Consider the following 15,545-nt stretch of genomic DNA (forward strand, 5'->3'; position numbering starts at 1 on the left):
GTGTTGATCTGGCTATATTTCAGGGACGAGAGATGCAAAACACACTTCCATACTGTTCTATCGTCTTGGCCCCTCCCCTGTTAGCTGTAAGTTTTTTGTTTTTTGTTTTTGGTGTTTTGTTTTTTTTTTTTCAACTAATATTAAGCTGGGAACATTGCAGAAAGCCTTCCTATAAAATATAAGTAATTATAGTCATCTTGTGACTAAGAGTGGACAACAGATCGAATTCCCGACCCTGGATGGTTCTCCTTGTTACTGTCAGATTATGAGTCAGACTTAGAGCTGATGTCCAAGAAATCCCGTTTCACCTTCAAAATGACAGTAACATAGCATGATTTTGTAAAAACACATGCTATTAATAATCTGATGTGATTAAAATAACTGTTGGTTATAACAATAGTGAGGTACTGGGGAAAAGTTTATATGGTACGGTTAAGTCTAAGTTGATGTATTATGATGATATTTATACTTGTGCATTCACAGAACAAAGGCAAAGCAAGGCAAACTAACATTTTGTTAGCTGGGTTGGGAGTGGATATAGAATATTCCCTTTTTTTCTTTCCCAGGTAGACAAACAGCCTTGAAACAATGGGACTCTGAAGGGGCAGCTCCAAAGGGAAAGGAGTGAGCAGTAAAGAGAGACACAAAGATAGGAAGTACAGGCCAATGCCACAGATGGAGACTAACACGATGACCAGGGCTGTACTTATCCCTATTATTCCTTGTCCTGATCCTTTTCCTCCCTACCAGCTTCCTTAGGTCTGGTTGAAAGACTTAAAGATAGCCTTTGCCAGAGGTTGCCCTTATTGTTACAGGTGTGTTTAAAGAAGACAATAAAAGAGAAAGGGGTCAAGAGAGAATGAACTATTATCTCTTTTCCTTCAGGGAATCATCTGAATATTGGAAGACCCTTTGCCTTGATTTTTGAAGTTCTTTAAAATGAAGCTCCATTTTTGGAAACTGTGATCCTTTGTCCCAGAGTCTGGCTAACCCAAAGCAGTGCTCCTTCCCTTTGAATGTGAAAGGAAGAGAAGAGTGTCTTCCTTTTGTGGAAAAAAAAACACACATTTTTCCACATTTCCCAGGGAACTTAAGCCTTTCACAAATTCTGAAAACAAAATTAAGTTTCCTGGGGCACTTGGGTGGCTCAGTCCATTAAGTGTCTAACTCTTGATTTTGGCTCAGTTCATGATCTCACAGTCATGAGACTGAGTCCTACATCAGTCTCCATGCTGGATGTGGAGCCTGCTTAAAATTCTCTCTCTCCCCCTCTTCCTCTGTCCCTCCCCTGCTTGCACTCTTGCATGCAGTGTCTCAAAATAGATAGATAGATAGATAGATAGATAGATAGATAGATAGATAGATAGGTAGATAATAAGTTTCCTGAATGGAATGTATCAGAATTCCATTTTATTTCCCAATCCTTTTTTCTTTCTCCATCCTTAACCTAGAAATTTTCACACATACTTAGGCAATCTGGTCATTTAGATGATTACTTCCTCATCTATTTACGTAAATTGTCTCTTTATCATTTGTTATCACCCTTCTGTACCTTATGAATAGAGATAGTAGTGGTCAGGTAAAAACAAGTCATCTGGGTTGGTCAGTATTGAGGTTTGCTCAGCATTCAGTATTGAGGTTGCTTATGGTGACCCATAGAAGAGTCTGTAGCAAAGCCTGTTTGGTGAATTTGTTGTCTGTTTAGTCAATAGTAGGTATGTACTGTGTCCCGTATATGAAGTTAGGATGTGAAGTTATCAACCATACCCTTTGCCAACACTAATGCTTTTCTTCTTTCTCCCCTGTCTTTTTTCCTAGAAGTATCGATATCAAGATGAGGACGCTCCGCATGATCATTCTTTACCTCGACTAACCCATGAAGTAAGAGGACCTGAGCTGGTGCATGTGTCAGAAAAGAACCTGTCTCAAATAGAAAATGTCCACGGATATGTCTTGCAGTCTCACATCTCTCCTCTGAAGGTCAGTTACATTGTTGTCAGAGCTGGTGGCAGTGGTTGGTCTGCCATGCTAAGGGCGATGTTTGTTGACCTGATTAAATGAGGTTGTCTTTAAACGCTACACTGGCCCTTGGAAGCTAACGAGTCTTCCTGTGTGGTTTGGAGGCTTACCTAGAGCTCCTGACACTGGGCATTTGCTCTTGCAGTTGTTTGAATGTCTTGGCACTCTTTTTAGTTGCTAAGACTGGGCTAAGGAAAGAGCAAGGGATGAAAATTGAAAGGGAAAATAAGTTATCCACATATTTAGAAAATCCAGAAGTACATCAAGATTTTGTCCAAATGCTACCTCTCCATCTCTGTTCCTGGTCCCAGATAATACAAAGGAAGTAAGTATAACATGTTAACACCTAATGATTGCTTTGCCATCTAGACTTAAAAAACCATGTGAGTTGGCTCATCACTGCCTCAATTTTAAACTATATTTCTTTCTTTCCCAACACTTTCTACCTTTTTCCCTTAATTTGTAAGCAATTTCTTGATAAATGGTATTTTGACAAAAAAAGGACAATTAAATGAGAGGATTTTCTGTGCTCTTTGGTTGCAAATTACTCTCCCTTTTTCTTTGCTGATGGCATGGGATTTTGTGCTTAGGATAAAAGCTCATAAATGTTTATTAGAGTTGAAAAAGTGGATCTAGAGTCAATGATAGAAGAGAATGCAGATAAAAAACAAAACAAAACAGATAAACAAAAAAACCTACTAAAATAACTCTTTGTTTATTGCTAAAGAAAATCCTATTTTTCAATTTTGTTACAACATTTACTTCATCAGCACTTCTGCATAGCTGTGTCACAATAAAAAAGAAAGCCATAAAAGCGACCCTAGTGCTTTCTGGAATCTTATACCTTCTAAAACATCAAAGAGAGGCTAAATTGTATTTTAATATAGTTCCAAAATTTGGCACATTTTAAACACTCTGGCATCCTAAAAATGTATTCTCAAATAAACTAGCTCCAGTTACCACTAATTACTTAAAATCTTAGGCTGATTGTCAAATTCTAGCAAATATGTTTATATATTTAAAAATATGCAAACCTTATGCCTCTGGAATTCATTGTTCAATTCTTCCCAGAGCCTTATCAGAAATGATTGAATGACTCATGGAAATGGGTATGTTTAGTCTCAAGAAGAAAAGATTAAGGATTGGAGGACAAGGTATTTACCTTCTTACACCTCTAGAGCTGTCATGTAGAAGAAAATATTGATGTTACCCAGAGGACAGAAGCAGAGCTACTGTGCAAAACTAGCAGGAATGTATATATGGGATCGCTGTGAGACCAAGACTCCTGGCAGTTACTACCCCAAACAGGTGTAGACTACTTGATAAAGCAGCAGTTTCCTATACCTAGAGATTGTCCAGGGCAGGCAGATGACCTGGCAGTGGTATTGTGCAAGGGATTCTTTCAGCAGGAAGGTGTACAAAATTGTCTCTAAGGTCTAAATCTAACTGTAGGAATCAGTGAATCTATTCTGTGGTTGGATTAATACCTTCCTTCTTTAAACAAATGCTCATGTTTGCAAACAAATACTCACACTTACTCTGTGTACTGACCAGTGTAAATCAAGAAAGGGCAAAGGTGGGAGACTGGATTGCAATTAAGGGTACTTAAATTTCAGGTGTTTACCTTCTAACTGCTTGAAAGAATCCGTGTAAGAACCTCCACAGGGAATCCTTTCCTTCTTTTCACCCTGCTTGTCTTTGTTCCTTTCGTAGCACATTTGAATTAGTTCTAGAGCATAGCTCCTAAAGACTTCAAGCTGAGAAGATTAATCAAGGCTAGTCTAAAGGCAGCATAGTTGTAGTAAACAAACAAACAAAATGAACAAAACAGTAAAAGCATGTTAGGGTCTTAACTTTATATATTAAGTCTTAAGCATATATATGATATTATAATTGTCTAACCACCTACACTTTGGCTGATTACACCATGTGTTATGCCATTATTGGAAAATGTCTATTTGGAAAATGTCTATTAGAGTTAAAGGAAACGTTTGCTTTTTCTATAGATCGGATCTCAAATGTAAAGGAATCTTTCCTACTTACCTTTATCCCTTGCCCTCCAGGAATCTCAGAGTTAAGTTATCTTCAACTTTGGTTTTCCTTTGAGTAGGTTTTCTGTTTCTGTTTCTCCCTTCTGTCTTCTTATTCTCTTCTGGTAAAAACAGTGCATTGGTTTTTACTGTAGTGGTGTCTTTTATGGAAGACACCTCATATCAGTTTTAAAAGTGGCCACCTATGAATAATAAACCCCTGATAGGAAACATTCAGGCAGGAATATGTTTGCCTTCCCTTTTGGAATCACCAGTGCATGGTGTGACCCCCAAGGTATTGTGAAGAGGATGGCAAGGTGAATTCATCCAGGACTTCTGTACACAGGCTATGAAGTAGCAATTTTGGAACCAGGACTTTCCCCCCATGACACTTTAGAAGTGTTTGTGCTGAACAAAATATGCTTGTAGATTGTCTTAATGAACAGACTATGTACCTTTCTTATGTCAACAATAGTGATGAAGATAAACCGGCATAAATTTTCCAGAAACACACACACACACACACACACGCACACACACACACACACACACACACATAGAGTTTGCCAATTTCATGGTGTAAATACTCCCATCATGGCTGAGTTCAGGCTTCCACCCTGAAGCACCTGACTGCATTTGGAAAAAAGAAACAAATGAGGCTTCACAGGCCAATGTGAGCTGGCTCCAGCACAGGCAGGCTCAAACACATGCAATTTTACAGCAACAGGACACATCTCCTAATCAAGTTGTTAAGGGATTATTATATTACAGTTCAAGTGTTTGGAGAACCTGCCATGACTAAAATCTAATGTGTTATTTTCTCATAAAGGAAGCCTATTAGAGTCAGAGAAATGATAGGAAGGTACAAATTCTCAATTAGGACTGACACATTTTCAACCTTTCTGCTCCTTTGATCTGTCTGGTCCTCTTGGGTTAAGCAGTTAAAGAGGGAAGAGTGAGGAGGCAAAACCCACAAGCAGCTAATTCCCCCTGAACCTTACTTAGGAGTCAATGCAGCTCTCTTGTACTAATTAAAAATTTACATATGGCATGCCTGAACAGAGTGGGAGATTGCTGGATAACAGTTGAAATGCCACACTGAGCAGGCTCTAAATCATTAGCTGAGCAATCTTACCATTGCAGGTTTGACAATCATTTTCTTCCATCACCTCTTATCACTGGAAGCCTCGGTTCTAAGATTCATTTGCCTTTGGTGCACACCCGCTGCCTAGCTGATAGATGGGCTTGCTTAGCCTGTTTTCATTAGAATGCCTTGGCCATTGTGAAGTATGGGGTTGGAAGGAGAAACGCAATTTTGCAGTGGATTCGACAGAATTTGTTTTCTTTGCCTTGAGATGGGGATGTTTTCCCTTCAGATGCCACATAGACTCTTGCACAAAAGAAACTGGCCTATAATAAAGCATGAAGGTTTTCTTTTCAGTTTAAGTCAATTCCAAAATATTAATTGAGTCTCTACTGTACACATAATTAATAGGTGATGGGGAAACAAAGGGCAGTAAAACTCGATTTCTTTTTGAGTATGAGCAGGGAAGGGGCAGAGAGACAGGGAGACACAGAATTTGAAACAGGCTGCAGGCTCCGAGCTGTCAGCACAGAACCCGAAGTGGGGCTCGAATTCACAACTGCAAGATCATGACCTGAGCCGAAGTTGGAGGCTCAACCGACTGAACCACCCAGGCTCCCCAGTAAAACATGATTTCTATATGCTTACCACTTTCCTAAAAGACCAGAGTTCTAATTACTTGTTACTTATTCTCACTCTGCAACAGCAATCAAATTCCTGAAGCCTATGTACTGTGAGACCTCAGCCATCTAGCCGAGTACTCTTTACAGAGTATCTGATAAGAGAGTGAGAGAAAGAGAGAAGAATGGGAAAGGGAAGGAGGAAGAAGGACAGGCAGGCTTATTTTTAAGAGCCTGGACTTCAGAATACCTGGATTTCAACCCTGGCCCTTTCATTTGGTAGCTATGTGACCTTGATCAAGTTAACCTATCTTGGCTTTCTTATTGGAAAAATGGAGGTTACAATAATATTTATGTCATAGGATTTGTGTACTAATTAAAGTAATACATGTAAACTGCTTAGGACATGCTTGGCACATTGGGACCACTCACTGGATGTTGTCTTTGACCTTCTTGTTACCATCAGCCAGCTATCAAGACAAAGGCCTTAAAATCACTTTTACTAGATTCATCTCATTTTACCTCTGTTGAGATTATCTCTGCTGAGATTATAATGTAAAGTTATAAATAGTTCTCTTTAATCAAAAAACTAGTAAATAGGGATGCGAATATTTGTAGCTCAGGTCTCTCTGGATCCAAAGCCTGTATTCTTTATCACTCCTGTGCTGTATCACCTCTCTCTAAACTATTCTATTTTTAAAGAGATTTTAGATTCAAATTTTCACTTACTGGGTCCATGTATGTAAAAGTAGAAGGTCCTTTTTTCTTATGCCCTTATTCTTAATTGTTATTAAGCAGATATATAAGGGAATACATAAGAAATTCGGTTTTTCGAAGTGAGAGTCATCAACAGTAGTGATAGATGGAAACTTTATAAAGAAATAGAAGGAAAATAAGTTCTTTCTTTAAAATACCTAAGTTCACCCAGTGGTAAGCTCCCAAGAGACTATCTTCTTCTCTTGTGGCAAAACAAAACAAAACTAACAAAAATCAAAGCTAGTATTTGGGCGCTAGTTTCCTTTTGGAAAATCCTTTGCTCTTGTAAGAACCTGTTTCTTGGCAAGAAAAGCACACTTGTGTTTTGAGCAATTGAAGAATTTTCTGCATTGAGATACACTCCTCACAGTAGGTGCGCTTGTCATTGAAAATCCCAAGTAAGTCCAGCCAATCAGCCATCATGTTTCTTCTGCCCAGGATATGGCAAGATCTATTTCTATAAGTTTTATTTGGTTATTTATTCTTTTAAAATGTTCATTCTATATATGCTTAATTTTATAAACTATCTTATCATTTTCAGAAATAAGCAGTGTGAAAGTTAGACATTCAACCACAAATTAATTAATGAATAAAGTTGTTTCATGTCAACCAGACATCTGTTAGAGCAGAAATCCAGCTGATTGTTCTAATTCTACTTTTCTTCAGAACTATTGGTTTTGTTTTAATAAACTTACTGTCAATATTACCATCATTATATGAATACCTGCACAGTCGAGGTTTGTGCTGGTTTTGTTTATTATTATGTCCTTAGTCCTTCGACAAATACTTGTTGAATTAGTTATTTGTAAGTGGAAATATGAACACTCATAAATAATTATTTTCTATAAGGTTGGTGACATTAATAGAAACACAAGCAAGCAATCAAGGCACAGACTTCTTATTTTCCCCTTTCTGTTGTCCTGTTTTCCCTGACCTTATCATCAATGACAAAGAATTTCATCAATTTTCATGCTGCATTTTCCTCATGTATTACATATCTGAAATGTGTCCTAGGGGCGCCTGGGTGGCTCAGTCGGTTGAACATCTGATTTTGGCTCCAGTCATCATCTCATGGCTCATGAATTCCAGCCACATGTTGAGCTTTGGACTGATTGCATGGGGCCTGCTTCAGATTCTCTGTCTCCCTCTCTGCCTGTCCCTGCTGCCCCCTTACTCCCACCCACCGCTAGCGAGCGAGCTCTCTCTTTCTCAAAAATTAATAAACATTAAAAAAACGTTTTTAGTGAAATGTGCCCTAAAATCAATGATATCTTGCAACTAAAGCTGGCACCATCTCCTAGGATACATTAAAAAATGTTGTCTCTTATGGTGATAACCTTCTTAGACTCAGTGACTATTTATAAGGAAGATTAAAGCTGTTGTTTCATAGATTGGTGTGAATTTCTTTAAGTAGATAAATATGATTTTCTGTATTCTAACTCTCATGTAGATGACAGTAAACAGTCCTGGAAGCTTTACTGGAAAATAGGAATATGAGAGGTTAGGATATCCTTCTATACCTTTGAACAACTGTGCATTTGTTGAATGTCTATGGAAAAATAGTGGAGAAACCCTAGGCAGTGCAAGTTTGGGAAAATTATAGGAGAGATTGCTTATGAATGTTGGAAGCTGGTGTATAGAATTGAGGGCAAGAAAGATAACAAAGTGGACTTTGCTCCACTATTTCCTTACCAGCATTGCCAGAGCCTGCTCATAGGAAATATATTTTAGCCAACAGTGTAAGTCCTCTTCCTCTATGAAGCCCTACCTGTTAACTCTTGTCTGACTCCACCTGGTCATACCATCCTATGGTACATGTAGCTTGCAAAGTTTTATATATATATAAATATATAAATATATATATATAAATATATATATATGCACCTTTTTTCATTTTAAATAATTTTTGCATAACTATATATTGTCCTTTCCTCTAGACACTACATTTGTCTTGCTCTTAATAAATGTGTAAACTCCTATAACTAGACCATATCTTATTCTTGTTTTCTTTTTTCTTTTTTCTCCCTTATTGGCATTTATAATGAAATTAGACCAGTATTTCCCAAAATGTATTGGTGGATTTTGGTCACCATTATAAGGAAATGAAGGATTTCCCTGAGTTTTTAATATGATAGCATGTAATATAAACCTCTAAGATGGGGATATGGTTAATATACAGTATTTCCCAGACATGTTTGGCCATGGAACACTTTATTCAAAAAATTTTTAGTTGAACCAATACACTTTGAAAATACTGTAACAGAGACAGACCAAGACTAATACAGACAATAGAAATCATAACATAAAAATTCATTCTTTCCCTGAAATCAGACTCAACCTGATTCAAATATCAGGTCCTCTACTTAGTAGTTATGTGAGCTTCCTCAAGTTACTTAACTTTCTTTAGTCTTGGTTTTCATATTTGTAAAATAGTGGCATCCACTTATATGCTTCACTGACATTTAAGTGAGAAAAATCTATGCAAAGATAGCTCAGAGCTTGACACATGAAAAATATACAAAAAATGATAGCTATCCTTATTGTTAGTGATATATTAATATTATTCCAATATTCTAAACTAGGAACTTTTGAATTATTATTGGAATTTTTTTTCATCTTTAGTCTCTCCTTTGTTTTCAAATGGCTTAGTGTTCTCACCTTCTTTGTATCCACAGCTGCTATCCCAGTCCATGTTTTCATTACTTCTAGGCAGAAAGTATTATGGTTATTGTAAAACATCATGGGCTTTGGAGCCAAAAATATGTGCTTGAATTCTGATTCTTCATTTTCTGGCTGGATAAACTTGGGAAAATCATCTGGCGTTTCTGAGATGCAGTTAAGTTGAATATGAACAAAGCTCTTTTGTGTTTTGATTGATTCATTCATGCATTCATTCATTTGTACCTTAGAATCTCTTTGACTTCCTACCGTATGCTGGGCTCTATGTTATTCCCCAAGGATACAAAGAAGAACATGCCTTCAAGTTGCTTGCATGCTATAGTTAGATTAACATATTTGGAGATGCATACATAAAATATGTCATACTATGTCCCATAAAGAAAGTATCAAACAACAGGCAAATTCTTAAGAAGTAGAGAAGTGATTTAATTTTCTCTGAGTTTGGAGTGCTACAGATGCATGTGGTCAGAGAAAACATAATAGAGGAGGTCATTTTTTGACTTGATGGAAGTAGGAGATATAGGAGAAAGGTCATGGTTGTCTTAGACTCCAGCAATTCTGTAGCAGTATGGAAGAATTATAGAAATTTCAGACAGTGGAAAAGGGAGAGATAGAATAAAGGATCAAGGAAGGAGTACCAGGTCCAAATCATGCCAGAAAGCAAGGAAAATGGGCAGGAACAGGTAATGAAGGGTCTTCTGTGGATATTGGACTTCACCTTGGAGGTGATGACAAAATGACTACACAGTTTAAAAGAGGAGAGACACGGGCAGATTTGCAAATTAGTGTATTACTCATGTCATGCAGCAGATTAGAAGAAAAAACAAGAAAACGGTGATATCACAATCAAGGACATCAGGTAAAACACCAGAGGCAGACAAGCTCTGGGATAAAGCAGAGGCATTGGGGATGGAGCAAGGGATAGATTAGAAAGCTTATTCAGGAAGAGATATAATCAGGACTTGGAGACCTATAAATATAGAAAGTAGAGGAGAGAAATAAATAGAGTTTAGTTCACTTTTTTTTTTTTATTTGACCAAGTGCATGGAGGAGGTATTATGGAATGAAATCAAGAATGCCAAAGGAAGAGAAGATTTTAAGATGGGGTGAAAAGATTATGAGTTTGGGTTTTAATATTGGAGTTTGAGGTATTTTTGTTGTACACAGGTTGAAGATTTTCACATGTGGTTTGAAACAAAGAACTGGGAATTGAGAGAGATCTGATCTGAAAAGGGAGACTTGGAGCCTTCAGTGTAGTTGAAACAGTGTGGCCAGGATTATCCAGGAAAAAGGGATGAGAGATCTGATGACATAAGTACAGGAGACAATACCACCAGGCCAGGGTTTTAGGGACAGAAAGGGGCCTGCTGAGGAGACCATAAAGCAGTGAGTGATTTACCACAATACACATTTTAATGTTTCTTAACTGACTTATACATTTCTAGTAAAAGATCATATTTTATACAATAATAAAATGTAGGCTCCACTGTATTGCTTAGAATAGTGTTAGCCAAACACTAGATGTTTTTCAGATATTTGTTACTTGGTAATTATTTTTAAAAAGAGAAAGAAATACCTTATGAAATATATTTGAATCCAATAATCATGGAGTCCTGACCATCAACTGAAAAAATGTATTTTTTTCCCTTTAGCCATAGTGCTTTTAGTAATATTACTAATTAGAAAACTAAGCTGATTTTGCTATTTTAGAAAATTCCTAACTTTAAAAAAATGTAAAATTCATTCATTTCTCTCTCTTGCCACTAGATGGTGCAAGTAGCTGAGCTGATAGTTAAGGAAGCATCTGGTCTTAAGGGAAAAACCGGAGATTTGTGAGGCTAAATTGAGAAGCTCTTAGTTACTAAAAACATAAGAAGGTTTTGGCAGGGATTTGCATACTTGTGAATAATGCATTTTTGTTCCAGACCCAGACCTTGGTGAAAGGAAATGGCTGAGTGAAATATGGTCTTGACAGACATATATACTGATTCCAGACACAAAACCTCCTGGTTGAAATTCTATGCAAATGAAACATTTCTTCAGTTATCATTAATTGGAAAGGATACTGATAGCATACCTCAAACAATCCTGGACATTCAAACTAGAAGTTTGGAGAAAGGGAAGAAGAATATAATAGGCATAGGATCTAACTCATCATCTTATAATTCAAGAATGCCATCTAGAATTAGCCACTATGGGTTCATGGGTTTTCATCATGACTTTGGACAGGTAAGTCAGTGGAGTGACATCCAAATCCCCTATTTTGTTCATCTATACACTAATTATAAAAACAACAACAACAAATTTTCTCTAAGAAATATTAGATATATATATTAAAGGTATAATGTTTTAAAAAATGAGGAGTACTTATAATAATCCTACATAAGTGTCATTAGTGGTTATTTGTAACTGCAGGTATTCCTAAATGACATACAGAAGTTCTTCTCAAGACTAAGATTTCACTACTTCCAAGGTTTTCTGTAAGAGTTTCTGTAATATACATAAAGCTCACAGACATTGTACCCTTACAGGGGCTTAATGAGAATGTTTTCAATTATTTTTTATTAGCAAATATACATAAAACTATTCCACATCTCACACATGCATTTATAAATAAGTTTTGGTATCTGATTGGGCTATAGAAATTTTAACTCTTTCCCGACTAATTCAGAAAAGGAATAGCATGTAGTGGAAAGCAGATGGACTTTAGAATCAGACCTGTTTGTGTCCATATTCTGCCTGTTTTGCTTCCTGGCTGTGTTTAGCAAATCTATTGACCTCTTGCCTACTGTACATAGTAATATGGGACATACAGAGTTGCTGTAGGTAATACTTGATATGATACGTGAATAGTCTTCAGCATAGCATTTGACATCTACTAGGTGCTCAGTAAATGGTAATTATTGCATATTTTAAAAATAGAAACTGTGTGAAAGAGCAAATCTGAATTTCAGGTCAGTAAACTCTGAACTCTCAGTAAAGATGGACTCTTGTATCGTCACACTTGCTTATCTTTGAGACTATGGCTTTACACTACAGAATATTTTCATCTCAAATAAGCAAGGGTTTGTATTATTTAAAATTGTTGTTATTTTATATGAATGTGAATGACACCTTGGCTAGCTCAAATGAAGTGTAGCAAATAAGCTAGTGCATGGCCAGGTTTTAGGTGGTCCAAACAAGACTGTACTGAAGCATAAAGAGATACAGTTTCTTGGGTGGCTAGTTATGGAGGATATTAGAATATTTGTATAATCTTTCTAGGTGGCTACTTGGAAGAAATAATTGGCTTAGATTTATAATTTCTGGAATGTTTATTTAAAAATTCTTATAATTTTTTAAAATTTATTTCATCATTACAAGTTAATACCTAGTAAACTTTGGGTAGTAAAATAGAGATATTTAACAAACTTATTGAATTCATACATTAACCACATTAAAAGTGAGAGAATGTTATTAACCCATGAAAATGAAACTAGTTTTTATTCTCTGTCTAGCCAATGTATTTATAATAATACTTCACTAACTCTAAATATAAATCAAATCCCACTTCTGTAAACTTTATGGATTTACCTAACTACTGTTTTGTATAGTTTAATTTTGTTGCTGTTGAAATCAAGTTAACTCAGTGTTCTCTTCAGCAAGGAGATTTTCGCTGTATCCACAATCTTTATTTGTTCATTTATATTTATTCAACAAAACTACTTGTTTCCTTCATGGAGAGGGGGTATGAAGTAACTGCTAAAGTGTAAAATCTAATTTCATAAATTTTGTTTCTTTGTATTCATATCCATTTATCAACCTTTCTACCTAGAGGCTGTTATAGGAGAAATAACAGTGGTAAAATGTAGCATTTACTGAATTCCTATTATATGTTGGCAGTACTCTAAATGCTTTACATGTATTAAGTTAGACCATTCAACCACCCCATAAGATAGGTTTTCTTATTATTCCCGCTTTATAGACAAAGGAAAATGGACACAAAAAGGTTAGAAAAAACTTTTGTAAGATCACGTGGTTAGTCCTTGATAGCTCTGGGATAGGATGCAGCTAGTTTGACATCATACCCCTCAGTCTCAGTCACGGTGCTATATTATTTACCAGCAAATGAGAAGTGTATAGTTTTAAAACTGAAGGGGATAGTATAAAATCATCAAATCCAGGAGTTTCAAACTGCAAGTGATCCATTAGTAGATGTGAGGTCAATTTACTTGGTAATTTCATAATAGGATTACAGAACAGAATAGAAAATTTGAGAGTACATTACAGGAAGAAACGTTTGCTTCAGTTTAGTGTGAGTGTGTTTGGGTGTGTGCTGGCTTACAGTGTAAAATATCTTATTGTGATCAAGGTCAAGAAAGTCAGGGAGCCACTGATCTGGTCCAACTTTCCCATAATATAAGAGGGGAGAGGAAGAAGAAAAGTTTAAGCCCAGAGAAGTTAAATGATTCCCTAAAAATACATTGGTCAGAAATGTCAAAGCCTGAACTTGAACACCTCATAGTATTAACCACTTCTATTTTCTCTATCCAGCACCTGTTGTGGCTGACATTTCTACCAATTAAATTACTTAAACCAGAGTTTCTCAAACTTGGGTATGCGATCAGAATCACACAGAAGCCCCAGGCTCTATATTTTTATTACCTCTCCAGGTGACTTTGTTACAAACTAACTTTGAAGAATTGCTGTCTTGAATTCCATGCCACAGCCTGTATTGAATGATTACCATGTGTATTATCTTTGCTAAATCCCATTAGAGACAAAAAAAAAAAAAGCCTCTGTCTACGAGGAATTTAAATTCTTTTAGGAAAATCAAGATGTGCATTCATCATTTAGTGAACATACACTATATAACTAAGTGCTTTTTAAATCTTACTTACTAAGGTTAGTAAGTACAAATTCCAGAAGGCAATTTTTAAATTCGTATATAGGCATATACAAAGAAAACATCACCATGCTTATTTAAGAGAGAATGTTTTATGAGAAAATATGGTAGAAAAAGTTGAACTGATTTTTCCCAACTCGCAGAGGAATTGCCAGTGTCAAGTGAGCAGATTTCACTCCAATGCAGCCCTCCTACGGGGTTTTCCCCCAGGCCAGCTGACTCACCGAAATCACCTTAGGTAGCAGCGGATGATTCCTTCGTTCTTCACTGGCAGAACACTGAGTGTGTTAGAGTTCATGGCCAATTTGGGGTCACAGGTAAGGTCTTTTAAAATGCATTCAAGAGGCTCTTATCTGAGTCCTTTACATGTAACACCAGTGGGTAGCCACTTTAAGGGCCATTAAGCTACAGGGCACACATAGAAGTCAGGGGTCACTTATAAAAATCAGATCAAAATTGTAGTAATTGAACTTCAGATGCTCTAGAGATTTTCTGGTTTTCTCTCTTTATGCTGTATGCGAAGAAATTTCATAAGTTGTTTTGTTAGAGAAGAGTAAGACATTTTTGTTACCAGCTTTTAATTGTAAATTTCTAATTAATAAAAATTATAAATTATATGTGAAAATATGTGTAAGTAGATATAATACATATATAAAATCATATAAACTTTTAATTAATCAAATTATAAATTCAAATATAATTATTAAAATGATAGAATTATTTAAAATTATTTAAAAATTATTGATGAAATTGATAAAAATTTATAGAAGCAATATAAAATTTAAATATAGCATTTCTAAAAATAGGCTTTATTTTTCTATTATGGACAGTGCAAGTAGAGCTGCTGCTGACCATTCAACATAATTATATGAATTAGAAAAAGGAACCCCTGCTCAAACAACATAATACCCTGTTATAATTTAGATCATGTGCTGTGTGGACCCAGGCAGTACATTCCCTACCTATATAGATGACCTGTATTCAATAGTAAGCTTATAGAATCATAGAAGTAATCAGGGGAATTTGAGATAATACAGTCCACCTCTGTTACTCTACACATGAAGAAATGAAGTCAGACGTGTTCTTATATTTCCCGGGACAGACATATAGCTAGTGCTAAAGCTAAGACCAGAATGTGGGTTCCCAGATTCCCAGACCAGAATTTATTTCTCTACTTCATAAGAAGAGTAAAGAGCAGATGTGTCCTACTCAACAGATCAGAGGTTTGTTTATTCCAGTTTCTGGATGGTGCTCAAAATCGTTATGCTAACTTTTATTTGTTTATGCCAATGTTCAGCTTTCTCAAAGGGCCAAATCAAGGTTGTTGACATTAGACAAGAAACCTCTCTCATCCTAAATCTCTCTAGCTAAATTGTGTGCATCAGTTTGATTAAGAATAACATTGGCCTCATCACTAGTTAACTATGATATCACATTGTGTATTTGCATAAACATTGATGAGATAGTTATAT

The 15,545-nt window shown here is 36.1% G+C and overlaps 1 protein-coding gene across 17 annotated transcripts in view; it reads left to right on the top strand.

The window, feature by feature from the left end:
* Positions 1 to 15,545, top strand: part of DLG2 (discs large MAGUK scaffold protein 2) — a 2,054,427-nt gene that overhangs the window by 1,039,229 nt on the left and 999,653 nt on the right. For 15 of the 17 annotated variants that reach the window (XM_023239374.2, XM_045039809.1, XM_045039811.1 and 12 more), the window contains one exon: positions 1,819 to 1,980. In XM_023239374.2, coding sequence (XP_023095142.1) covers positions 1,819 to 1,980 — 162 coding nt within the window. The remainder of the gene's footprint in view (positions 1 to 1,818; positions 1,981 to 15,545) is intronic. The other 2 variants (XM_045039810.1, XM_023239386.2) reach the window with 1 other exon arrangement.

The sequence above is a fragment of the Felis catus genome, chromosome D1 (genome assembly GCF_018350175.1).
Source record: "Felis catus isolate Fca126 chromosome D1, F.catus_Fca126_mat1.0, whole genome shotgun sequence".
Lineage (NCBI taxonomy): Eukaryota > Metazoa > Chordata > Mammalia > Carnivora > Felidae > Felis > Felis catus.